General features: G+C 46.2%; 2 protein-coding genes across 11 annotated transcripts in view; both read right to left on the minus strand.

Annotated features, from left to right (window-relative positions):
- Positions 1-12,118, minus strand: part of LOC129713964 (transportin-3-like) — a 44,856-nt gene extending 32,738 nt beyond the window's left edge. For 2 of the 6 annotated variants that reach the window (XM_055663389.1, XM_055663390.1), the window contains exons 1-6: positions 8,857-10,263; positions 6,264-6,388; positions 4,980-5,180; positions 3,624-3,697; positions 2,573-2,729; positions 1,514-1,657 (exon numbers count right to left, since the gene is read on the minus strand). In XM_055663389.1, coding sequence (XP_055519364.1) covers positions 1,514-1,657; positions 2,573-2,729; positions 3,624-3,697; positions 4,980-5,180; positions 6,264-6,388; positions 8,857-8,884 — 729 coding nt within the window. In that variant the 5' untranslated portion in view covers positions 8,885-10,263. Of the gene's footprint in view, positions 1-1,513; positions 1,658-2,572; positions 2,730-3,623; positions 3,698-4,979; positions 5,181-6,263; positions 6,389-8,856; positions 10,264-12,051 lie in introns of those variants that run through there. The other 4 variants (XM_055663388.1, XM_055663385.1, XM_055663386.1 and 1 more) reach the window with 4 other exon arrangements.
- A 2,807-nt stretch (positions 12,119-14,925) lies between these two features.
- Positions 14,926-25,198, minus strand: part of LOC129713966 (carnitine O-palmitoyltransferase 1, liver isoform-like) — a 63,161-nt gene continuing 52,888 nt past the window's right edge. For all 5 annotated transcript variants that reach the window (XM_055663395.1, XM_055663397.1, XM_055663398.1 and 2 more), the window contains exons 17-19: positions 24,582-24,695; positions 22,937-23,029; positions 14,926-21,590 (exon numbers count right to left, since the gene is read on the minus strand). In XM_055663395.1, coding sequence (XP_055519370.1) covers positions 21,507-21,590; positions 22,937-23,029; positions 24,582-24,695 — 291 coding nt within the window. In that variant the 3' untranslated portion in view covers positions 14,926-21,506. The remainder of the gene's footprint in view (positions 21,591-22,936; positions 23,030-24,581; positions 24,696-25,198) is intronic.

The following is a 25,198-nucleotide window of genomic DNA, read 5'->3' on the forward strand; positions in this document are numbered from 1 at the left end:
GGCTACTTGAACATATACTTTACCGTGGATAAGCCTGGCTCAATCCTCAACCAAAGACCATATAATTCACTTCCCAGCGGATGGCACCAGATAGCTGATTGGGACTGGTTGCCTCCACCTTGGTGCATTGAAAACAGCCATGTTAGCAGGAGCTTGGATGCAAGATGACTAGTAAGTAAAATGGTAGATTAATGGTTCAAATCTCACTGAAGATACTTTAGCATTAAACATTGTATAACCCAACATATCTGGAATAATGTTAATTGGAATAGAGGGGACATTAAACTGAGGCCATATCAGCTCCCTCCAGTGGACGTAATAGATACTGCAACACTATTTCAGGGAAGAGTTGGAGAATAATTCAGGCTGTAATGGACAGGTACTTAGTTAACTACACAAACATAATCTGGCCAGGGTCAACCCCATGCTCACAGAGATTGACAGGCCCATAATTGTCATGGCAATTATTGTGTCAATGCACCTCAACAATATCATCGGTTTGGACCCTTCTTCCAACACTTTGGGACAAGGTGAGATTGTGAAGCTTTTGACATCGACACCAGCCAAGATCAACTCTCATAACTAATTGAACAAAGGGAGGCCAACAGAAAGGGGATACAAGAGACTGCAGATTTTGTAATCTGTCGGGCAGCATCTGTGGTGCAACGGAACGGGGAACATTTTGGGTGAAAGCCGTGCATTGGGAATAACTGCCTGACCTGGAGCATCGTCACTTGGTCAATGGCACGGCAAGGTGCAAATCAGCCTGGACAACGTTACAATTAGACAAAGGTTGAAAATCGACTATGGAGGCCTAGCAAATATATGTAAGCTCAGTTCAGTTTAGTGGATTGTCACGTGCACAGAGGTACAGTGACAAAAGTCTTTGTCGTGTGCTAAGAATGAAATGTTATGTTAAGTGGTACAATTGCTTCATTTTGGGTAAGATGAAGGTGGCGGAGTGCAATGGGGAAGGAAGGCGAATGCTGCGCATGTGGGTAAAGATCACAGCTTCTGGTGGAGGTTTGAGCAGAATTATCCCTTCACACGGGCAACAACAGACAACTACGAGGAAAAATCGCAGTCTTAGTTTCAGAGACACAGTGCGTAAACAGGCCCTTCGGCCCACCGAGTCCACACTGACCTGCGATCCCCGCACATTAACACTATCCTATGCACACCAGGGACAATTTACACATACACCAAGCCAATGAACCTTCAGACTTGTACGTCTTTGGAGTGTGGGAAGAAACCGAAGATCTCGGAGGAAACCAACGCAGGTCACAGGGAGAACGTGCAAACATCATACAGACAGTCCCCGTAGTCAGGATCGAACCCGGCTCTCTGACGCTGCAAGGCAGCAACTCTACCGTTGCGCCACCGTGGCCAATTGTTACGCACGAAACAGCACCCAGCAAGGATCAGAGCACAAAAGTGTAGCAGTGAGATGCTGCAATTGCCTTTCAGACACCAGACTCATGCAAAAAGCCAGTGCTTCTTAGCTAATACTCACAAGGACCTGGAAGAGAGCCACCAGTAGCTGGCTGTTGGCAATGTGGTCGGTGTGCAGGATGCCCAGGTTGATCCAGCTCATCAGGCACCGGAAAACTTTAACCACCAGCTTTTCATCGTGGCTGCAACGTTCCATGTAGGCTGTCTGGAGAAGGGATAGGACAGTGGGGGTTAAGTATCTCAACAACAAACGGCAATGTGAAGCGTTAAAGCCCTGTCCCACAGTACGAGTTCATTCAAGAGTTCTCCCGAGTTTGCCCTGATTCGAACTCGGAGATTTATGGTAATGGCCGCTCGTCAGTACTCGAGGTTCTCGTGGAGATTTTTCAACATGTTGAAAAATCTTCACGAGTCTTCCCGAGCTTACTGCGTTTCCAGAGTTCCTGCCGTTAGCGTTACGAGCCGCTAAGTGACGTCCCCAAGCTCAGACGTACCCGCTACGTACATTCTACGTGCTTCCACGGGTTTGATTTTTTTTAAAACCCGGGAGAGCTCCTGAATGAACTCGTACAGTGGGGCAGGACTTTTACCAAACCAACACGACACCTTCAAAGAGGGCTTCCGGATAAATGGGAGGTAAATAAAGGAAAAACGGTACAGAACAGAGGAATTTTAGGGTGGCACAGAGATACAGCTGCTGCCTTACAGTGCCAGAGACTCGGGATTGATCATGACTAGAGGTGTCGTGGGGGTTTCGTCTGGATGCTCCGTTTGCCTTCCACATTCCAAAAACGGGTAGGTTTGTAGGTTAAATTGCTTCTGTAAATCGTCCTTAGTATGTAGGATAGAACTAGTGTAGAGGTGATATAGACACAAAAAGCTGGAGTTACTCAGCAGGACCTGCAGCATCTCAGGAGAGAAGGGATGGGTGAAGTTTCGGGTCGAGACCCTTCTTCAGACTCAGGTGCACAGATGATTGTTGGTTGGAGCGGACTCGGTGGGCCAAAGGGCCTGTACCCACACTGTATCTCTAAACTAGAGACCAATAGAAATATCTAAAGCGAAGCAGGATGTGGACAGTAAGCGTTGGGCACGGGAACACCAAGGCGGGATGAGTTACCAATAATCCGATCACCAGGCTGGCATGGTAAGCCAGGTCCTCGATGACCTCCGTCCTTCGATTGGTGCCGACTCGCAGTGAGCGACTGTGCACCTCCTCCGGCAGCACCGTCAGAATCTCCAGCAGGAACGGTAGGGCAGATTCATCGTTGCCGTACCTGGGGCACACGATGCAAATAGTCAGATCCGCCTCGCAAACGCAAATAAGTACAGAGCGCAAAAAAAAAATTTTTTTTAAATCACTCAATAACTCGCAGGATGGGAAGGAACCCGAATCTGTCGGCCTGTCTCATGGGCCAGATCAGAATCGAACACTGAGACACACTTGCACCGTGCCATCCCCTGCCTGCCTTCCCGCAGCATGCCAAGCTTAGTGCTCGTGGTTCCACAAAGATAGCAATAATGTGGAGAAACACCAGGAGCAACACAGACCACTGAGAATAAATAGGAGTTTCATTAACACTCTGCCTCCATAACTCCAAGATGCTGGTTAACAATGCACAAGGGCAGCGCAGAGGCACAGCAGTAGAGCTGCTGCCCCTCAGTGCCAGAGATCTAGGTTTAATCCTGTTTGGAGTTTGCATGTTCTCCTTGTGACCATTTGGGTTTCACACCCTAAAGACGTGTAGGTTTATAGGTTTATTGGCCTCTGTACATTGCCCCTAGTGTGTAGGATACGAAAGTGGCTTAACATAGAACAAGACATGTCATCAGATGAGAGCAGAATTAGGTCATTCGGTCCATCAAATCGGGTCCTCCATTCAATCATGGCTGATCTCTCTCGCTCCTAACCTCATTTTCCTGCCTTCTCCCCATAACCCGACACCCGTACTAATCAAGAATCTATCTATCTCTGCCGTAAAAATATCCATTGACTTGGCCTCCACAGCCGTCTGTGGCAATGAATTCCACAGATTTACCACCCTCTGACTAAAGAAATTCCTCCTCATCTCCTTCCTAAAGGAACGTCCTTTAATTCGGAGGCTATGCCCTCTAGTCCTAGACTCACACTAGTGTCCCTGATGTCACCAGCATATGAAGGCCATACTCACTTCTCAATTAGCATCTGGACACAGCTCTTCCACGATGTCATCTGTATGGCAAGGTCAGCGACAGCGAGAGCCAGCTGCGATCCAAAATAGAAAACACAGCGAGGAATTATTGGTGATAAAAGCAACACAAGAGAGAAAGCGCAGGGTTAATTGGTGGTGGACTTCTGTCGCACTCTCAGGGCAGTACAAGGTAGTGACTAACCCACTCAATCATCCATGGTTGTTTCAACGTTATTGGGGGCCCACAGCTTACAATAGAACGACCAGAGTACAGGAGAAATATTGCAGCCTTGGACACCTGTTCACCAACAGTACTGGACAGAGGCCACTTATCCTCAACCCTGTGGGGGCTGCAACAAGGGTTGAGGGATTGGAAGATAGAGAGGAACCTGTGACCGCCTCGCAGTCAGAGCCATCTTTAACCACTAGCTCCGTACACTGGTTGCAAAACAAACCCAGCTTGTACACAGAAGAAAATAAGATAGAAATAACTCAAATTAAGGCTCAAGATAGGCTATGTGACCAAAATGGTTCACGTTCTATGCAAATTTTGTTTTAGTTTAGTCTACTTTAGTTTAGAGATGCAGAAGGGAAACGGGTCCTTCGGTCCACAACAACCAGCGATCCCCACACACGAACACTATCCCACACACTAGGGATGATTTACATTTATTCCAAGCCAATTAACCTACAAGCAGTCCCAAAAGCAGGCTGGTTGCAAGTTGAAGACTGACATAAAATGCTGGAGTAACTCAGCGGATCCGGCAGCATCTCTGGAGAAAAGGAATCGGTGGCGTTTCTGGTTGAGGCACTTCTTCAGGTTGTAAGTTAAATTGTCCGTATGTATAGGGTACAAGAGTTGAAATACAACAGAAAATACCAGGAAATATATAGGGGATTGATGGAAATGATCTGAAATCCACCATAAAAGGAGGCATTTTGACTCGGATCTGACATTGCAAAGAAATAGGTAATTCGAGGTGAATCACTAAATAGAACGCTTTAAGGCGAGAGGGATAAGATTTAATATGGGGGAGCTTTTTCCACACAGAGGGTGGTGAGTGTACGGATAAGTTGCCAGAGGAGGTAGTTGAGGCAGGTAGAATATCAACATGCAAATGACATTTGGGCAGGTAGATGGATAGGAAAGGTTGACAGGCAAATTCAAATTCAAATTTCAAATTTATTTTGTCACATACACCTAGGTGTAGTGAAATTCTTTTTCACTACACCTAGGTGTATGTGACAAAATAAATTTGAAATTTGAAATGAGACTAGCATGGATAAAGCATTCAGGCTGTCATGGATGAGTTGGGTTGAATGGCCTGTTTGAGCACCGTAGGACTCTATGAGTACCTGTGTAACGATGGCCTGGGACAAGTCCTTCAGGCTCTCCAGATGCGTGAGCAGTGAGTCACGGAGTGACGAGTGCATCTCCGGGGGCAGCTCGTAAAACGAGTACTGGATTTTCATCTTCATGGTCTGGGCAGCAAAGTAGCAGGACTCGATGTCACGCTGGAGTCTCAGCAGCTGGTCGGATATCTGCCACGAGAACATCTAGCCAGCCAGTGGGAGAAAACCAACAGTAAATGATGAAATCCTTCACAGCATCTACAATCTTACACTCTTCACAAGATGATGCAAGTTGTTAATATAATTCATCCATGGCTTAAATTTCTTCCACTGAACTACTTTTAGATGCAGTGTAATGCAGTGTGTGCAACAGGTTTAAGGAACAGTTTTGATAGCATAGCTAACTTTGCAGCGGCAAGCTGACAAAGATCACATTCCCGACTAACAAGGGCACCTCCTCAATAAACTCCAGGTTTCTCCCAGAATTTATTTAATTAATTGGGTTAATTTACTATCTAAAGAGTCAACATCTCCGGAGTTACTCCAGTATTGTGTGTCTATTTTTGCTTTAAACCGGCATCTGCAGTTCCTTCCTACACAATTGACACAACCAACTCTGGGAGTGGACAGGAGGCTGAAATTCAACAGTTGGCATAGGAATGGCATGGGAGTTCTCCTTTTCATTCCAATTATTTTATCAATTTTCAATTAAAAGAGGAAATGCAACAGTCACAAAAGAAAATTACATCCAAATTTAGAAAATAAATCACTTGAATTATACACATACTGATTTTTGTATTCAACCTTAAGCTCAGTAAGTGCCCTATGGTCACACCTGCAGCTGGAAAGCGATTTCTTATAGACAATACTGATCTGATCTCACCATCTGCTCACTCTTCATAACGTTTGATCTTTTTGTTGGTCAAAGCAAGTTATAGACCGTTTCAACAATCTGCAGTAAGAGAATTGTGCACTTTGGCCAAACACTGTGTACAGAGTTAGTTTAAACTTGAATACTTTATTTTACAATCATCCACAGTTTGTACCCTCCTGATGTTTTCTCACTGACAGTGAAAGTAATTGCTCACACCATAAGCATTTGAAAATTTATTATAGCACCTTCAATTTGCTCGATTAATATCACCGGAGGAATAAAATACAACAGCGTACTATGTAGAGTGATTTGTGTGGGTGGTTATGTTTGTGTGGATTAGTGTGGGTCCATTGCTTGTCTCTTGCCACAGACAGACCACCTTGCACATGTCCGTTGTAGACTGAAGAACTCACCGACTTCTGGAATTCGCCCAGCCAGGCTGAAGCTCTCTCTTTACCCTGCGGCTCTGGGTGATGGTACAAAGCTTGGACAGCTTGATAGACCGAATCTAAACTGACCTCGCCCTCCATTCTGCGATCTGGAAGCCAAAGCCAACAAAAGGATAAATTACTACACAACTTTGCAACCCGAAAGCTGTTCTCCATCAGGCACGTCGTGTCCCACTGTGCAGTACGCTCTGCCCTGCCCTTGTCTGCACTGATATTGTTTGTGAATCAGAGCAGCAGAATCTTGCAGAGGATTGATTCAGCCGTGGCTCGTCATCAACTGCTACTCAATGAACCAGACCAACAGCTACTTCATTAGGAGTACTCAAGGATCCACATTAGCAGGACACACCTACCAGGGTCTCAAGCAAAGATAAGATCTTTGGTCTCAAGAGCCACATATAAAACGTAACTAATACTCCCTTAAACGTTCTATAAAGTTCGTACAAGCAGTGGATGTTCAGTTTTAAACTTTTGTTCCCATCAGGAAACAGGATTTCACGTCTTTTTCGACCTTCAATGTGGAGCTGTGGACTGCTCAGTTGTAATAATATAGTCTTTCTGCTGATTGGAGAGCATGCAACAAAAACCTTTTCATTGTACCTCAGTACACGTGACAAACTAAACAATAAATTTAACCAAGACATCTCAAAAAACATTTTTTTTTTAAACAGCAGAAGAGTGTAGTATCTGGAATCCACAGCTTAGATTCCAGGAGTCAGTGCGAGTGCACGCATGTTGGTGAATCAGCCAGGCATGTCTTGCGTCATAACCTAACCACGTGATCACACCTCTGCATGAAAGCAGTGGTGCCTCGCAAGGATTTATCCAGGGGCGTGCAGCAAAGCTCCACGTGCATACAGACACCCATGTCTGCGCAGGATGGCACTCTGCCACAGAAGCTGGGGCCCACGTGTCAACAGCTAGTGAGCTGCAAAGGCTCAGATACCCCTGTAGTGAGCAATGGAGATTTCTTTGGACGGGGAGGTGACGGCAGGCACAGGGAGAGGAAACCTTCCGTGACCCGTGTCACAGGCTAGTCCTGCCGCCAGATATTATACCTGGTACGCGAGGAACATCCAGCACTGGGCTGCAGAACCAAAGAGAAGTGACTGAGTCAGTGGTTTTAGTGATACAGCACGGAAACAGGCCCGTCACCCCACCGAGTCCATGTCGACCAGCAAGGCCTGCACACTAACACTATCCTACACACACTACCAATTCACAATTTTACCAAGCCAATTAGCCGACAAATCTGTACGCCTTTGGAGTGTGGGAGGAAACTGGAGCACTCGGCGAAAACCCACGCAGGTCACGGGGAGAACGTGCAAACTGCATACGTAGTGAGGATCGAACCCGGATCTCTGGCGATGTGAGGCAGCTACACTACCGCTGTGCCACCGTGCCGCCCTTTGGTTGATGATGTTATCAAGACCATTGTTTAAACTAGTCTCATAATTCAGCAGCATTGTTGAAATGACAACATTAAAAGGTTGCTAATGACATAGACAAAGCTATTGACATGGTCACAATGCCAAGGCACAGTCATCAGAACTGTTTTCCAAAATCATTGGACCATGTGCTCACGAGATGCCAAGCACAACTTTGTGCAACTTTGTGATTTAGTTTTCTCACCCACAAAGGAGTTCCAGGTGCCTTCACAACTTGAACCAGCTAACGTGGCTCTTGCCTGGAAAGACTGCAGTCCCAAACATACTCCACAATATCTGGGAAAGTTAATGGCAGGAGGGCAGCACCAACATGGGTGGGAAAGCTGCAGTGAATTCCACTGACTACGATCACTCCCCAACTGATGCCTTCTGACGCCCATCCTCTAGGAGGCCAGAGCCCTGAAATTGCTAGAACTAAATAATGCAGTAATAACAAACGAGTCAAGTAATGACCACAAAACAAATGGATTTTTGACGAAGTGCCCCGATGCAAAACGTCATTTGTCCATCTTCAAGGATGCTGCCCGACCCAGAGTTACTTCAGCAATGTAAACCAGGACCACCAGTTACTTGTTTATTCTTTCTGATTTTGTACAAACTTGTCAACTAATATCCTTTGGGAAGGAAAATAAAAGAAAATGCTCGAGAAAAACAGCGAGTCAGACAGCATCTCTGGAGAAAAGGGATGGAATCCTTCTTCAGACCAGCATCTGCAGTTCCTGGTGTCTACAAGCCTGAAGAGGGGTTCCGACCCAAAATGTCACCTTTCCTTTTTCTCCAGAAATGCTGCCTGACCAGCTGTTACTCCAGCAGTTTGTGTCTAGTATCTCTTGAGAACATGGGTAGGCAACGTTTTGATTCAAGATTCTGATTGAAGAAGGGTCCCGACCCGAAACATCACATCCATGTTCTCCAGAGATGCTGCCTGATCTGCTGAGTTACTCCAGCTCACTCTCTTTTTTTTGTAAGCCAGCACCTGTAGTTCCTAGTGCCTAAATCCGAGAGCAATCCCACATTTGTTCTCCCAACACTCCCATCAACTCTTCCCAGAGTTCCCCAATCACCACAGACTAGTGGCAATTTAGAGACTATTTTATCTACCAACTCACATGACTCAGAGGTATAGGAGGAAACCATCGTGCTCAGGGGTAACCCATGCAGTCATAGGCAGTACGTGCAAACTCCGTACAGTTGGCACTCACTTAGTTCCAAACCCTGGTCTCCAGTGCCACGAGGCAGCGGTTCTCATATCCAAGTCAGCGCCACACCTCCTCCATTGAGATCACATCATTCCTGTAACGTGACAGCAAGACATGTAGGCAGTATTGAAGCTGTGGCACAATTAGCAGAACCTCCTGCTTTTATCTTCCTTGCACCAACGTTTTTAGTTTTAGAGATAGAGGACCTTCGGCCCACCAAATCCGCACCAATCAGCGACCCCTGCACACTAACACTACCCGACACTAGGGACACTTTTTACACTTATACCAAGCCAATTAACCTACAAGCCCGAAACCGAAGATCTCGGAGAAAACCCATGCGGTCACGGGGAGAGGGTACTAAACACCGTACAGACAGCACCTGTAGTCAGGATAAAACCCGGGTCTCTGGCACTGAAATCGCTGTAAGGCAGCAACTCTACACTGCACCACCATGCCGCCCTTTGTCCTTTTAGTCTCCCTGTGACCGAGCCACCCTAATAATGGAAAGCATCCCAAAGGAATGGGATTTTAGCCAGCATTCTGATATTTTGTGAATTATCTACAAGTAGATAATTCATAGAAAGCATAACTCAACCAAGGAGCACCACTGGATTTGCACACAGAAGTTAACAGGAGGGAGTTGCAGGAGAGAGGAGTCTGGAGAATAAAAAGAGCACTCTTGTTGGACTTGTGTGGTGGTGACAAACAGCACAAGCATTAGCTGCGGAAACTTACTGCTCCAGCTCACAGGAGGATCGTGGAGGCTCACTCGTTGAGTATATTCAAGCAAAGAATGATAGAGATGTTAAAGGAATTGAGGAACACAAGGCTTGTGTATTGCTTGCATCCTGATCATTCCTTCCCTCTGATATTGTGATGAAGACCATTCAGGCCATTGAGTCTGCTCTGCCATTTGATCATGGCCGATCGATTTTTCCCTCTCAACCCCATTCGCCGGCCTTCTTACCCCGTGTAACCTTTGATACCCGTGCTAATCAAGAACCCGTTAACCTTTGCTTTAAAATACTCAATGACTTGACCTTCATCGCTGTCTGTGGTGAATGCCACAGATTCACCACCCTCTTGGCAAAATAAATTATTCCCCAATTGGGATTATAATGAAAGCAGTCGGCCATTCAATAAGACATAAAGCACATACTGCCAGGCTCAAGTTGAGAGGTCACATTACCAGGACTTATGACATGCACCTGCATCCCAGAGACAATAGAATTCACTGCATCTGGGCCCTTCATTGGAACAGGGCTGTGGGATTGGTGACACAAGCAATTGCAGATGCTGGAATCCTGAGCTAATGACAGGGAGTGCCAAAGGAGTATCAGTGGGGGCGGGCGGAGAGAGATGGATAGAGTGTATAAATGTCAAACGTTTTTTCCCCAACAGGCAGCACTTGGCCAATTCACTAATGTGGAGATAGCCGGCTTATTATTTGGGCTCTCAGTGGGACAGGCAACATCTCTGGAGAGAAGGAATGAGTAACATTTTGGGTCGAGAACCGCGGAGTACTCCAGCTTTTTGTGTCTAGCTTCGGTTTAAATCAGCATCTGCAGTTCCTTCATGTACATATTATATGGGCTCTGTTGGCCTTGGGACTGGCCTATTTCCACCCTGCCTAGCCTCATCAGACAAGGCATCAAGCTCCCCGAATTGGCAACACCGATATCGATGCTACACAACCTTCTTGGTTCAGAGGGACAAAAGAGACTGCTGATGTTGGAGGCTTGAGCAGCAATCAAAGAAAGCGCTGGAGGAACTAGACAGATCATCCAGCAAGTGTGGAGGGAATGATAGAGACAAAATACTGGAGCAACTCAGAAGGTCAAGTAAAAGATCTGATGAAGGTTCTCCACCAGAAACGTCACCTATTCCTTTTCTCCAGAGATGCTGCCAGACCCGTTGAGTTACTCCAGCATTTTATGTATATCGTCATAAATCAGAATCCGCAGTTCCTTCTTAAACATCTGTGGAGGGTATGGGCAGGGGACAACCCTTCTTCAGATTGATTGTTGGGCTGAAGAAGGGTCCCGAGGGAAATGTTGTCACGACCTGAAACATTTCCCCCACATATGCTGCTTGACCCAGTAAACTCCTCCAGCACCTTCTGTTTTTTAGCTCCGGACCCCAACATCTGCACAGACACAAAGTGTTGGAGTAACTCCGCGGGAAAGGAAGCACCTCAAGAGAGAAGGAATGAGTGACGCTTCGGGTTGCGTCCCTTCTTAAGACCTGAAACGTCACCCATTCCATCTCTCCAGAGATGCTGCCTGTCCTACTGAGTCACTCCAGCATTTTGCATATATCTTTGGTGTAAACCTGCATCTGCAGTTCCTTGTGCCTCCAACCCCACAGGCCCATGGTGGTTAAAGGCCCCAGACTTGAACAATCTCCATTTGAGCCCCTCTCCACAGATGCTGCCCCGATCCCAGGAGTTCCCTCCAGCACTCTGTGTTTAGCTCAGGATTCCTGCACCTGCAGTTCCTTCTGTCTCCAACCCCACGGCCCCATTCTGATGGAAGGCTTGAACCCTCTCTTAACATTAAACATTAATGTGTTAATGTGTTAACGTGTCATTCCTAACTGTCACTGTATATCATGTTGTCACCTGCAGGCGGAGCACCAAGGCAAATTCCTTGTATGTGAATACCTGGCCAATAAACGCATTCATTCATTCATTCATTCATCTGCTCCTCCCTCCAACCCCACTGGGCACCTCCAGCACGTAGAGTCACAGAGTGAAGATGCAGCGTGGAAACACAGGCCCTTCGGCCCAACTTGCCCAGACTGACCCCCGGGCGTGTTTTAAAGCTCCAGCATCTGCAGCTCCAGCATGTAAACGGTGGGCGGGAAGGCCGCACGATCCCCGGGCACCTCGCCGGCTCTAGGGGCTGAGAGGGGTGGAGATACTCGCGCTGTTCCAGAAGGTTCCACCGGGCCGGGAGAAGCCCCGGGTTTGGGCCTGGAGCGGAGCGGAGCCGCTGTGAGTAAGCCGCGTTTTATTCGCGCCCGCGTGCCCGGCTCCCTCCATTCCTCCCGCCATTCCTCCCTCCCTCCCTCCATCACTCCTCACCCTCCATCACTCCTCACCCTCCATCCGTGCCTCCTTGCCGCCGCCGCCGCCGCCGCCTGATGACCCTCCGCCTCCCCGCCTCCTCAAGTCCCGCCCCCTCCGTCTCTCGCCGATTGGCCCATTGACGCGCGCCGCTCGCACCTCATTGGACGAGACCGCCGTCCGTCAATCGCGGGGGCGGTGCCGAGCAGTCCCGCTCGCACCTCATTGGACGAGACCGCCGTCCGTCAATCGCGGGGGCGGTGCCGAGCAGTCCCGCTCGCACCTCATTGGACGAGACCGCCGTCAGTCAATCGCGGGGGCGGTGCCGCGCAGTCCCGCTCGCACCTCATTGGACGAGGCCGCCGTCCGTCAATTGTGGAGGCGGTACCGAGCAGTCCCACTCGCATCTCATTGGACGAGGCCGCCGTCCGTCAATCGCGCGGGGCGGTGCCGAGCAGTCCAGCTCGCACCTCATTGGACGAGGCCGCCGTCATTCAATCGCGGGGGCAGTGCCGAGCAGTCCCGCTCGCACCTCATTGGACGAGGCCGCCGTCCGTCAATCGCGGGGGGGGGGCGGCGCCGAGCAGTCCAGCTCGCTGATTGGCCCGCCACGCGCGGCTCTCCCAGACCATTGGCCCGTTCACGCGTCAATTACCCGCGCAACTGGGCTGATTGGCCAAACCACCGGCAGCGCTCGCAGCCCATTGGGCCGTCGCGGCGTCAATCACGTAAAGGGGGCGTTGCTTGCGTGTGCCGTTGCCTGATTGGACACCTGCGCCCCGCCCCGCCGGCCCTTCCACTCCCTATTGGACCGCACGGACGTCTGTCAAACCTTGTCGCCGCACCCGCCTCCTTGCATGAAGCCGATTGTCCGTCCGCACCTCGCGCATGCGCAGCCCGCTATGGCTTCATGCTCACGGGCTCACCCTGGCGGCGGGCGTGGGAAGCTCTGGTTGTCTTGTCGGTCCACATGTCCCAACCATTTGGTGACATGACCAAAGATCTTAGAGGAGCGCTCCTCTAGGATCTTTGGACATGACCGGCAGAGGAAATGTGACCCACACGGAACATGCCAAACACAAGACAGTGGCAGCAATGTATGCACTGAAACGCCAGGGGTGCACCTTTTGTATGGGTTTGGGGGCTAAAAAAAAAAATACCAACAATGGAACAATGTTTAAGAAAGAACTGCACATGCTGGAAATATTTTTCCAACAATGGATCAATGTAGTTTTCGCTTTACTGTGTTCACAATATTCACTATCTTCGGTATAAATCTAGTATCTTGGGTATAAATCACCCTGCAGTTCCTTCCCAAACAACATTCACTTGCTGCAGCTCCACAGGCCCGTATATGAAATAACACATATAATAATATATAATAAACAATGCAATAAATCAATAACCCCCCTATTAGTGCAAATTGAGTATGTGTGCATGTGTATATATACACAGGTACACAAAAATGCTGGAGAAACTCAGCGGGTGCAGCAACATCTATGGAACGAAGGAAATAGGCAACGTTTCGGGACGAAGCATTGCCTATTTCCTTTGGTCCATAAATGCTGCTGCACCCGCTGAGTTTCTCCAGCATATTTGTGTACCTTTGATTTTCCAGCATCTGCAGTTCCTTCTTAAACACTTTGTATATATACACACACTGAACTTTTTTTTTCTCCCGTTATGTACTATGTTTATACTATCGGGCTGCAGCAACTTAGAATTTCATTGTCCTATCAGGGACATATGACAATAAAACACTCTTGACTCTTGAAAATCCCCAGTGTTCTAAGTGCACCCAAAGACAGTCTGTACACACAAAGAACTGCAGATGGTGATTCCATAGTTCATAGCTTAGTTAGTGTGGTACAGTGTAATGATTGTTGGGAAGCTTTTCACTGTACCTCAGTACATGTGACAATAATAAACTAACCTCAAGTACTTTGGTTTTTGCACCATGGTCTAGTTTACTGTGAATATTTGATAACCATTGTATATTTATTTTTGTTGTCATGTCTAATGCATCCGTTGAGCTGCAACAAGCAAGAATGTTGTTGTTCCAGTTAGTACCTGGTGCATATGACGAATAAACATTTGAGGTACATACATAGAGGAGGTGCAACGAGACCTGGGGGTCCTTGTACATCAGTCACTGAAAGTAAGCATACAGGTACAGCAGGCAGTGATGAAAGCAAATGGCATGTTGGTCTTCATCGCAAGACGATTTGAGAATAGGAGCAAAGAGGTACTACTGCAGTTGTACAGGGCCCTGTGTGCAGTTTTGGTCTCCTGATCTGAGGAAGGACATTCTTGCTATTGAGGGAGTGCAGCGTAGGTTCACCAGGTTAGTTCCCGGGATGGCGGGACTGACATTTGATGAAAGAATGGATCGATTAGGCTTATATTCACTGGAATTTAGAAGGATGAGAGGGTATCCTATAGAAACATACAAAATTCTTAAGGGATTGCACAGGCTACATGCAGGAAAAATGTTCCTGATGTTGGGAGAGTCCAGAACCAAGGGTCACAGTTTAAGAATAAAGGGGTGGGCCATTTAGGACTGAGATGAGGACTTTTTTTTACACCTGGAGAGTTGTGAATATGGAATTCTCTGCAAAGATGAAAGCAGGAACGGGGTACTGATTCTGGATGATCAGCCATGATCATATTGAATGGCGGTGCTGTCTCGAAGGGCCGAATGGCCTTCTCCTGCACCCATTTTCTATGTTTCAATGTTTCATAGCAAAGGATTAGGGGGATATGGGTGAAATTCAGGCAACTGGGACATGCTTGGACAGACAGGCTGGTTGGAATGGTCAATTTGGTCCAAAGACTTTTCCACGCTGAATAACTATGACTATCAGACACAGATTGACATCCAGGGAAAATAAAAGTCCAGAACACAGATATTTTCAGGCAATTGACATTTTACTTCTGAGTGTCCCCTTACTGATTGCATTGATACCTGCATTGACATTTATAAACATAAAACAAACATCAAAAGATCAAAAGTAATTTTTTTTTTAAAAAAAGCAAATAAACAAAGCTTAATAAAGACAAAATAATTCCAATGACATTCAAAACGAGCACCAAAAGGAGAGAGATACCCTGTTCCTGCCGAACACATGGGTAACGTTAAGCAATATTGTGTGGCCATTGCAGGTTTGTGCTATTGCAGCTCAGAAAAGACTGGCTGTGACTCACTGCCGGTGGGTGCACGCATCGTCTCCAAGACGTTCGGCTTGAAATACACCTGGAATTTCAGCTCTTCCCCAGTGTTGCTCTTGCCAATTTCAATTCCTAACATCACATGTGGGAGCTGCAAACGGGATTAGTGCACGTGACAACAAACACACACTTTGCAGAGGAGCAGATCAAGTCAAAGCAGAGGAAGATTCAAATCGAAGATTCACTTCACTGTCTAGAAATTTACAATGTTGAGGCAGAGTTTATGTATTACACATTGGATTTATAATCCCTGTTTTTTTTATGTTTGTTCTGGTGCAATAGATACAACAATCTGGTGCAAAAGTCAACAGCTACAGCCTCTGAACTGGGACTTTGAGCTCAACAGTTTTAAAAGCTTGGGTCAGTTATAGGGGGATTACGCCCGGTTTTCAAGTATAAACAGCTGCAAACACAGGCCACTGGATTTTTATGATTTTTATCAAAGTTAGGGCAAGTGGTTTCCTTTCACTTGCCGAATGTCAAATAAATTTGTAAGCCTTTGGCTGTAGTAACAGGCTTCTGGAATAAAATTCACCCTGATTCTCTCCCTCATCTGATTCTCTTCACCCCTCCCCCACATCAGGACCTGGTATTGAGAGACAGATCTGCCACTGTCCTATGGAAATGGCTTTACCAAGGGGCCAACCTAATATTGTGTCACTCTTAGGAGCAGACTCCCAATGGCCATTTCATCAGCTGAGCTTTTAATGAAACAAGACAATAATGGGCAAAGAGGGGTTTCCATAGTTGAGCCTGACTTTCATGAGGGCACATGCGATTTCCAGTGGCAATCACTGGTAATCCTAAACTGAAGATAGACACAAAAATGCTGGAGTAACTCAGCAGGTCAGGCAGCATCTCTGGAGAAAAGGAGCAGGGTGACATTTCGGGATGAGATCCTTCTTCAGACTGAAGAAAGGTCTCGACCTGAAAGGTGACCCTGTTCCTTTTCTCCAGAGATGCTGCCTGATCCGCTGAGTTCCTCCAGGTTTTTGTGTCTATCTTTGGTTTAAACCAGCATCTGCAGTTTCTTCCCTACACCTAATCCTAAATCATCAGGTTAGACTTCTAGCACAGGGAATGTCCACCCTGTGGCTAAAATCAGCTTCCATCAATTCACAGACTCAGGATTCTGGGAGTGGTATCCCCAGGCTGTACATGTCAAATTCCACACTCCTAATTGGCTAAGGAATAGAAAGGGGGTTTATGTTTTTAAAAACCTGTATGATTGTGTAGCAGCTTTTGGTAATATAAACTGTTTAAAGTTAACAATGGAGGTATAGTGTTCAGTCTGCCTCAACAGGTGCGGTCAGAAGGGCTCGTGAAACAGGCGCAGGCCCAGCAAATGGGAGACTGGGGTCGTGGCTCCGAGCTTAGCATTGTCCTAGCTACGTCTCCCTCCTTTGGGTGGAGTTTGTGATTGTCCATACAACTCTCCATGGTATATCGGGTTCACAGTAGAAACACATGCCGCCGTTGACCAAGAACCACCAGAGTGCAAGTCTTTCCAACAGGGAGGATGGCTGAGCAGAGGCTGACGGAGGTATTGTGCTATGCAAGTAGACATTGTGGGTTCTCCGCACACACGCAACTGCCGTGCCGCCAGGCTGCACGCTGCGTACCTGTGGTTACCCACAGAGGAAGAGACACACTTTGGTGACATGGGCAGACATCCTGCTTAAATTAAGTTAGGTGCTCCCCAAAAGTTGCAAATGGTGAAGGTCTATAGCCGTTAATGACAAAAATTGTAAGGTAGAAAATACCCGTAGCAAGGAGGCCGAGAAGAGGGCCTGAAGTATCTCAACACTTCGAACCAACAATGTGGTATTTTGGTTGCAACACTCTTTGGCAGCACGACAGAACTCCTCTGCAATTTGATCAAACCTGTTCTCAGCAGTTCCCTACACTAGCTCAATGTTTCACCCACAAGTTTAAATTATGCTAGGAATGGGCAGAACAAACACACAGAAGACATGAGGTGGTTTTGTTGCAATCAAAGCTGAGCGAATTACTATAATACTGCACTTATCTCACAAGTGCAGTCCCAGTCTCATTCCTGTTCACACCCTTAACAAAACCTGTGTGATGTGCAGTAATTCAGAGCAAAGCTTGGAATCAGACTACTCTTTGGTTCCCAGATCACATGCATTATACACAAGATGATTAAATGGCTTAAAGTGAAAAATAAACCCGCCGTGCCAAATATTCTCCCGTAACTTTACCTCTCTTTGGTCATGTCAGAACATTGATCAGCATTTAAAAGTGGAAAATGCCATAATAAATTCCCTCTTGCACCCAGGTTAATCATTTGTAATGAGTCAGAGCTCTTCTTATTGCCAAGTTGCCAACTATCTACAAGGGGCTGGAGATCGTGCAGGGAGAATCGCCTCCTGACTGTTGTCGGTTTCCCTGGTGTCTGCAGAAGCCAGGTGTGTGGTGGAATATTCCCCTGCAGCCTGAGGCTTCAATAACACGCAGGAAGCTCACGCTATCCAAGGCAAAGGCCTTCCTTGATAGGCACCCCATTTACCACTGTAAACTCGCACTTGCTCCCGCACCAATGCATGCATGGTGTCCGCTGTACGCAGCATCAACAAAGCAATCTAGTAACTACCCATGGCTTGCTCCCTTATCGGTGCACAGTGTCTGGTTTGCGAACCATTAACACAAAGCAATCCATGGCTTCTTCATCAGCAGTTCCAGAAGTTATCAACAGGGGCAACAAGCACGTGGGGAACGGCACCACCTCTACACTCTCCTTGTCGTGGGTTGCAAGCAGATCAGTGTCCCTGCATTGTCACTGTGATGAGATGGTGGAACTTCCTACTGAGCAGCCCTGCATGAGTGCCATCGTCACACGGGCTACTGCAGTTCAAGGCGGCGGTTCACAGCCATCTCAAGGGAAGTTCAGGGTGGACAAGTAAATGTGGCTTTGGTAGTCACCCTGCTCTCCACACAGTAATTAAAACGCAATCTTCCTACTCTCAAAACCTGCTGATGCTGGGCGCACAATAACACTCGTCCTTTCACAGCTGGGTAGGGGCTGGCAAAGCTTTCACTAATCTTGGTGGCTTGGCCTTAAACAACTGCGGCAACAAGGGAACGTTGACCAGCTCATTGCCTGAGCGGTGCTGGAGGCACAGGTGGGTAGGAGGGGGGGGGGGGGGGGGGGGGGGGGGGGGGGGTAGGGGAGGGTGATTAATTATTTTCCTGAATAAAGCAAGTAAGAATTCCACAAACTCAACAGTAAGAGGGAAGCTCAAAAAAATGTGCATCCTCCTAAAGGCACAATGAAAACAAGTGGAGAAAAGAATCCCTATTGAAACTAATCTCACACATTTATTCTGCCTATTGAGTGTCACAGGGAGGATCCCTTACATTCCTTCTGGGAAACAGGATCTCAGCTCTGCTTTTGGTCAACTATAAAGGAGTTTTTTTTTTTTTTTTGCAAATATCACAATAAGTTATTATAAATGCGATTGTCATTTAATTATAATTAAAATCACCTTTTAATTCCACACGTTTTGAGCTATCTTGTGTATTTAAGGCCTTGTGGATGCGGTTTCCTATTTGGTGTTGCTCACCTGCCAGACAGACCCAGCCCAGTGTCTCACAGGAATGCCCTTTGCAGAATTACTCATGTAGTGAAACATTTACAAAAAACAGTACAAATCGCATGGTGTTACAGCCACAGCCTCAAACGCCTGGTTAGCCAGTCATTCACGTCTGTTTAACACATGCTCCGTCCTTCCACGCAGGCAAGATTAAGCTGGGGTCAACAAAGAGCTAGGTTGGAATTTTTTCCAACCTTCCAAGAAATTGGGGTAAATAATATCTACCTTAAACGGGAAACAAAATGGTTAAGTGCTTTTGTAAAACATGTATTTACAATTTGGGTCAACATAAAGGAAATCTACCCAAACATATTTAGTTTGTTGCTACATTGTGGGTATAGATGTATGGATGCTTCACCGGGACCTCCCACCCAGCCAAACTATTGATTTGCCTCAACTGTTCCCTCCTATCCCTTTCGGAACTCCCACCTCCTGCCCCACACCAGAGCTCCAGTGAACTTGACTTCAATTGCATCTCGACTTGGATCAGTCCAATGCAATGAATGCCCCCCCCCCCCCCCCCCAGATTGTGTGGAAAGTGAGGACCGTCCATATGGGGAGAAGGAATGCTGGCTAACCAGAGGTCCCGCTTAATGCAAACAAGTCAGTTATATATATAGTTTTAAAAACAACTTGCATTTAAGGCACCAGCTTCAATAGACAGGGCTTGAATTTAACAGCTTATAAAAACACGGACTTGCGGAAAATAATGGCACAGAATGTTTTTAACAAAACCCATAATAATACAGAAGATTCAAAATAAAAACAGCAATGCCCAGGAGGCCAAATAGAGCCTCATATTTAATGGTAGGTTTGACACAGGAACAACACACCACAGGTTGGTTCTCTTTCAACTTCCCCTGGGATTGATGCACCATTCTGGCTCCTAACAGTGTAGTTATATTCAGAGCTGGGCTCGATCACTGTCTAACCATTAAGCTGGCGATCAGCTGTGTGCTTTTGGCAAGTAAATGGATTCTTCACCTCATACTGAACCCTTACATAATTTAGGTTTTTAAACAAAGACTTTCAGAGGTCAGTATGGCAGAATCTAAACTAGCTTAAGGAATGTCCAAGCAAGCACTCTTTTCTTTCGCCTGTGATGGCACAGATTCAGTGCATTGAATGGACACAAAGATGAATAGAAGACATGCATGCATTCAGCAGATGGGACTTTTGAGTATAAAGTTTGGAAGGCAATATTGCAGCTGTATAAGACTATAGCTTAAGCACATTTGTGTGTGTGCAGGCCTGGTTGTTGCTTTACAAGAGGGATGTGGAAGCTGTCGGAAAAGGTGCAGAGGAGGTTCACCAGGATATTTGCTGCATGGTTTAGAAAGTACTAGCTACAAGAAGAGGTTGGACAAATTGGAATTGTTTTCTCTGGAACGTCGATAGCTGGGGGATGTCCTGATGGAAGTTTATAAAATTATGAGAGGCACAGATGAGGAAGGTTGTCAGAGCCCTTTTCCTGGGGTGGAAATATCAAATACTAGGGGACATAGGTTTAAGGTGAAGGGGGATTTGCGAGGTGATTGTGTTTTATTTTACACACATGGAGATTAGTAGGTGGCTGGGAAGGGGGGGGGGGGGGGGGAGATGTATTGCGTGGGGAGATGGTGGAACGTTTACGAGGCATTTTAATGCTCTCCCAGCTCCCAAGGTAGGGAATAGAAAGGTACAGACCACCCCTCTACCCCTGGCCTTAGAAGGCGATGGGGCATTAAAATGCCTCAGCTGTGCAAGAAGATTGGATTAGTTAGGTTGGCATCATGGTCAATGCAGACATGGTGGGTCCCAAAGGCTTGTTCCTCTGCTTCCTGTTATTCTTCCCTGTTCCATCAATATCCATGAGCAGTTATTTCAAAGTATAAAAGGAATCAAACTGCTCAGAGGTCCACAATTAAATTATTATTTTTTTTAAATCTGCCACTGCTTATAAAATTGAATTGCAATACCACCTCACATACCATCAAAGGTTCGGGGTGCTCTGCGCCCATGCTTGAAAAAGTCTGATCAACCAGGTACAAATGGGACCCTATTCCCTCAATAATGATTCATGGAGGATAAAGTGACCACGTTCTTCAGACACAAGAGCCAACTAAACAGAAATCTGCAGCCCACTCTTGCCCATGTTATTTGCCCAGTCAATCTCATTCATTTTTTGATTGTCCCAGATACTGGTGTCCATTCAATCCCAAGGGCAAGTGATGGAAATTCCCTGCAGTGCTGCCATAAATCCCAATGTTAATGACAGATGGGCATGCAGTCAAACTAGCACACACTCTGCAGATTAACACAGAATGTGTGGACGGGTAAATATGTAATAAGCCTGTCTCTTTCACCCGGGGTTAAAAAAAAATTAAAATAATGAATTTTAGTTATTAAGTTCAAGCCCTGCCTCTTACATACACCAGAATTCCAACGCAAGTCCCTTTCCTTTGCATTGTTGTTGCCTTTTGTTCTTTTAATTTAAAAATGAGCCCCCATGACACAACGAATAAATAAAGGTGACACAGAAAAAAAACCAGTGCATACGCACGCCAAGCCCTTTGGAAGACGGACGCTCAAATAACTTTGGATGCGCAAGATTCTCATTGTTGTGTTTTTCTTCCTTTTGCTGTGTCAGGCTGGTGGCATTACTACATTTAGGCCTTTTTCCCGTCCAAATTGAAGAGAGTGATGATGTCTAACATTGCTTGGGAGATGTTTTCGCCAAAACGATGAGCGTCCTTTTAGAAAGTAAGAAAAAAAGATTTAAACAGTCATTACAGGACTGAATGCTATCGTTTATACCTTTCCCCAAGTTTAATTCAGTTATTTCACTCACTGAGGACGTGGTTTTCCTGCACCCATGTGACGATAAGGTCATTAAATAAAATTAAAGCATGCATGATTTCGAGTAACGTAGTGATGAGCATCTGGGATAAACAGGTTATTTGGTGATTTTTATTCATAAATTCCTCAGCTTTTCAGTGATATTAAATGCAAGGTGCTCTGCAAAAGGCAGAAGAGGTCAGAAAACTAGGGGAAAGAATTCAGTCTGAAGAAGGGTTTCGGCCCGAAACGTCGCCTATTTCCTTCGCTCCATAGATGCTGCTGCACCCGCTGAGTTTCTCCAGCAATTTTGTGTACCTTGGAAAGAATTGATTGCTGCTTTCCTAGCTGCGTAGAAGATAACACATCGAATAAACTCTGAACATCCGGCATCCAACTGTTGGGATAACTTGATCATCTCACTCATTAGCTTAGAGTGCAAGCTGAGGCCTTGGAGTCCAGACGTTGTCAGAGGTTGGACTGTGGGCGGGGGTTCGGAACAGGTTGGGTTTTCAACTAGAGCTGGAGTCCAGAATATTTGTATACTTCCTGCTCCATGGTTAACTGGAAAATGTATTTTTAGTTTAGAGATACAGCACGGAAACAGGCCCTTCGACCCACCAGGTCCGTGCCGACCAGCGATCCCCGCACATTAACACTATCCTACACCCACTAGGGACAATTTTTACATTTACTATGCCAATTAACCTACAAACCTGTACGTCTTTGGAGTGTGGGAGGAAACCAAAGATCTTGGAGAAAACCCAGGCTGGTCACAGGGAGAACGTACAAACTCCCTACAGACAGCACCCATAGTCGGGATCGAACCTGGGTCTCCGGCGCTGTAATGGCTGTAAGGCAGCGACTCTACCGCTGCCCCACCGTGACTACCACGGTATTATGCTACCGTGCAACGTAAATAAAAAAGCTGAAATGTTGATATATTTCTGGAGTAACAAGCAATAATCCCAATCTAGTAATCCAACACCCTAGTTCCAGATGACTGGAATGTTACTGTAATTAGGTTTGCACTGCCAATAAGAGATTATATCCTTGCTCTGTCATGCTGAGGACAATACAGTGAAGACGAGTGACCCTAAAGAGGCATAATAACAAGAAATAAATGAACAAAACCTCACGTACATACAAGTTGTACAAATAATGCATCCCTTTAACACGCTGTAACAAAACAAGACTAATAACCCTTCGCCCTGAACCAGTAAGTTCAGGGAAAGGCAAGGAATGAGTGTCGCAACTTTACCGTTAAGGGGCTAGAGACTTTGCAGGAGATGTGGAAGTTGATGAGGTGGTCTCCAACGATGATGTAAGAAACACCATAACCATCATCGGCAACCTGAAAAGAGACAGCATTTCAGTTGCAAGGTTACTGGCCCAGACACACGTTCTAGTGCTCGGATTCTTAAATAATTCATGGGTGAACCTACACCTCCCCCTCAATGCCTCCATCCTTGATCAACCTACGCCCTACAGTGGCTTGGAGGTTGCTGGCAACATGTTGGCTGTTGCTACGTAGGCACAAGGGTGAACATCCCTCTCCACCTCCTCAATGCTACCTTTGCTGCCACTGTACTGTGACTGCCATGGCTCTTGAACTTGTGCAGCAATATCATGGTAGTATGGGCGGCATGGTGGTGCAGCGGCAGAGACCCAGGATCAATCCAGACGATGGGTGCTGTCTGTACAGAATTTGTACATTCTCCCTGTGACCGCATGAGTTTTTTTCCCTGTGTGTTCCTCCCACACTCGAAAGACATGCAGGTTTGTAGGTTAATTAGCTTCAGTAAAAAAATGGAAAATTGTCCTTAGAATAATGCTTGTGCATGGGGTGATCTCAGATCAACATGGGCTTGATGGGCCGAAGAGCTTGCTTCCACGCTTCCATCTTTGCATCTCTTAAGTCTAAAATTGTGTGTTCTGCATCGATCCCATCAACACCATTGATGTCTGATCCATTAACAGTGTCACGAAGTCATAAGGAATCGTAGAATTAGGCCATTCGGCCCATCAAGTCCACCCCGCCATTCAATCATGGCTGATCTATCTCTCCTTCCTAACCCCATTCTCCTGCCTTCTCCCATAACCATAAGTGGTGTGCAAACTGCCACAGCACCACTTTTTATGTATTTTTGCCCAATCTCCCAAATATTTTCAGAATTATGGATTGACGTGAGCATAACACAATGACAGCAGCAAATGTTCTGCACACCCAAAAGAATGAAATCCTACTTCTAGTCTTTCACTCTAATCGAGAGGAATTAAATGTTCATCCTTGCACCAGCCAGATTGCAATTTACTCTTTTTTGTTTGTTATGAAAGCTATGGTTGTTTCCAAATAACTTTCAAATGAAGTCATACATATTTGGATATAATTTCATGCTGTTTAAAAGTCGAAGACAAGACTTGGAATCAAATATTTTTGGCTGTGGAAATGTTATGCTCCTAGTCTTTTAATTGTCACTTCCTGTAAAGTTACGGTTATGGGCCTGTCCCACTTAGGCGATCTTTTTGGCGGCTACAGGCGACTGCCTCAAAATTTTCAACATGTTGACATTTTTTCTGTGACAGTCGCAACTATTTTTGCTGCCGTGGGTTGTCGCAGGTGTTGTCGTGGGTGCTGTTGTAGGTTGTCGCCAGGTGTCGTAGGTGTATTCCATTAAAGCTAGTCCCTTGCAGTCGCCTAAAGAGTCGCCCAAGTGGGACAGACCCTTAACTGTTTGAATTATAGAAAATTATAATACTCGGTAAGTCCATTCAGTCTGTCATTGCCTGCTGTAGTGCAAACACAAGTTTGCTATTGTGCGCCCCTGTGGTAGACCTGTAGTGTCCCCAGAGTGAAAATACAAACTTCAATGCAACAGTATAATAATGAATGTCAAAATACTCACTGGGCCAAAACCTCCTCCAATGGAGATGTACTCTGGATGATTCACAAGGTCGAACAGCTCAATCTGCTGGATGGGTGTCTGGCTCGTTGAGAGGCACCATGGCTCTGAAAGAACCTGAAACAAAAATTCACTTCTGGTTTTACACATGACCCTCTACTGGATGTATACGAAGGAACTACAGGTGCCAGTTTAAACCGAAGATAGACACAAAATGCTGGAGTAACTCAGCGGGACGGGCAACATCCCTGGAGAGAAGGAATGGGTGATGTGAATGCCACCCATTACTTCTCTCCAGAGATGCTGCCCGTCCCCCTAAGTTACTTTAGCATTGTATATCTGATGTTCTACTGCAGTTCAGTTTAGGACTTGAGGTAAAAGCAACCAAAAGTCCACTGATCAAAAGGTATTTGACATTCTCACCATACTCAAATCAAGATACTTCACGTTTGCATGTACATCTGCTAATGCTTTCCAATCATTCCAAAACAGTGACAAAAAGGCCCACACCACCCTGTCAACGTTTCTTGGTTCTGACAGGAAAAACAGGACTATTAATTTTTAGGATGATGACACGTTTGGCAAGGCTAATATTTATTGCCCATCACTAACTTCTCTGG

The sequence above is a fragment of the Leucoraja erinacea genome, chromosome 37 (genome assembly GCF_028641065.1).
Source record: "Leucoraja erinacea ecotype New England chromosome 37, Leri_hhj_1, whole genome shotgun sequence".
Classification (NCBI taxonomy): domain Eukaryota; kingdom Metazoa; phylum Chordata; class Chondrichthyes; order Rajiformes; family Rajidae; genus Leucoraja; species Leucoraja erinaceus.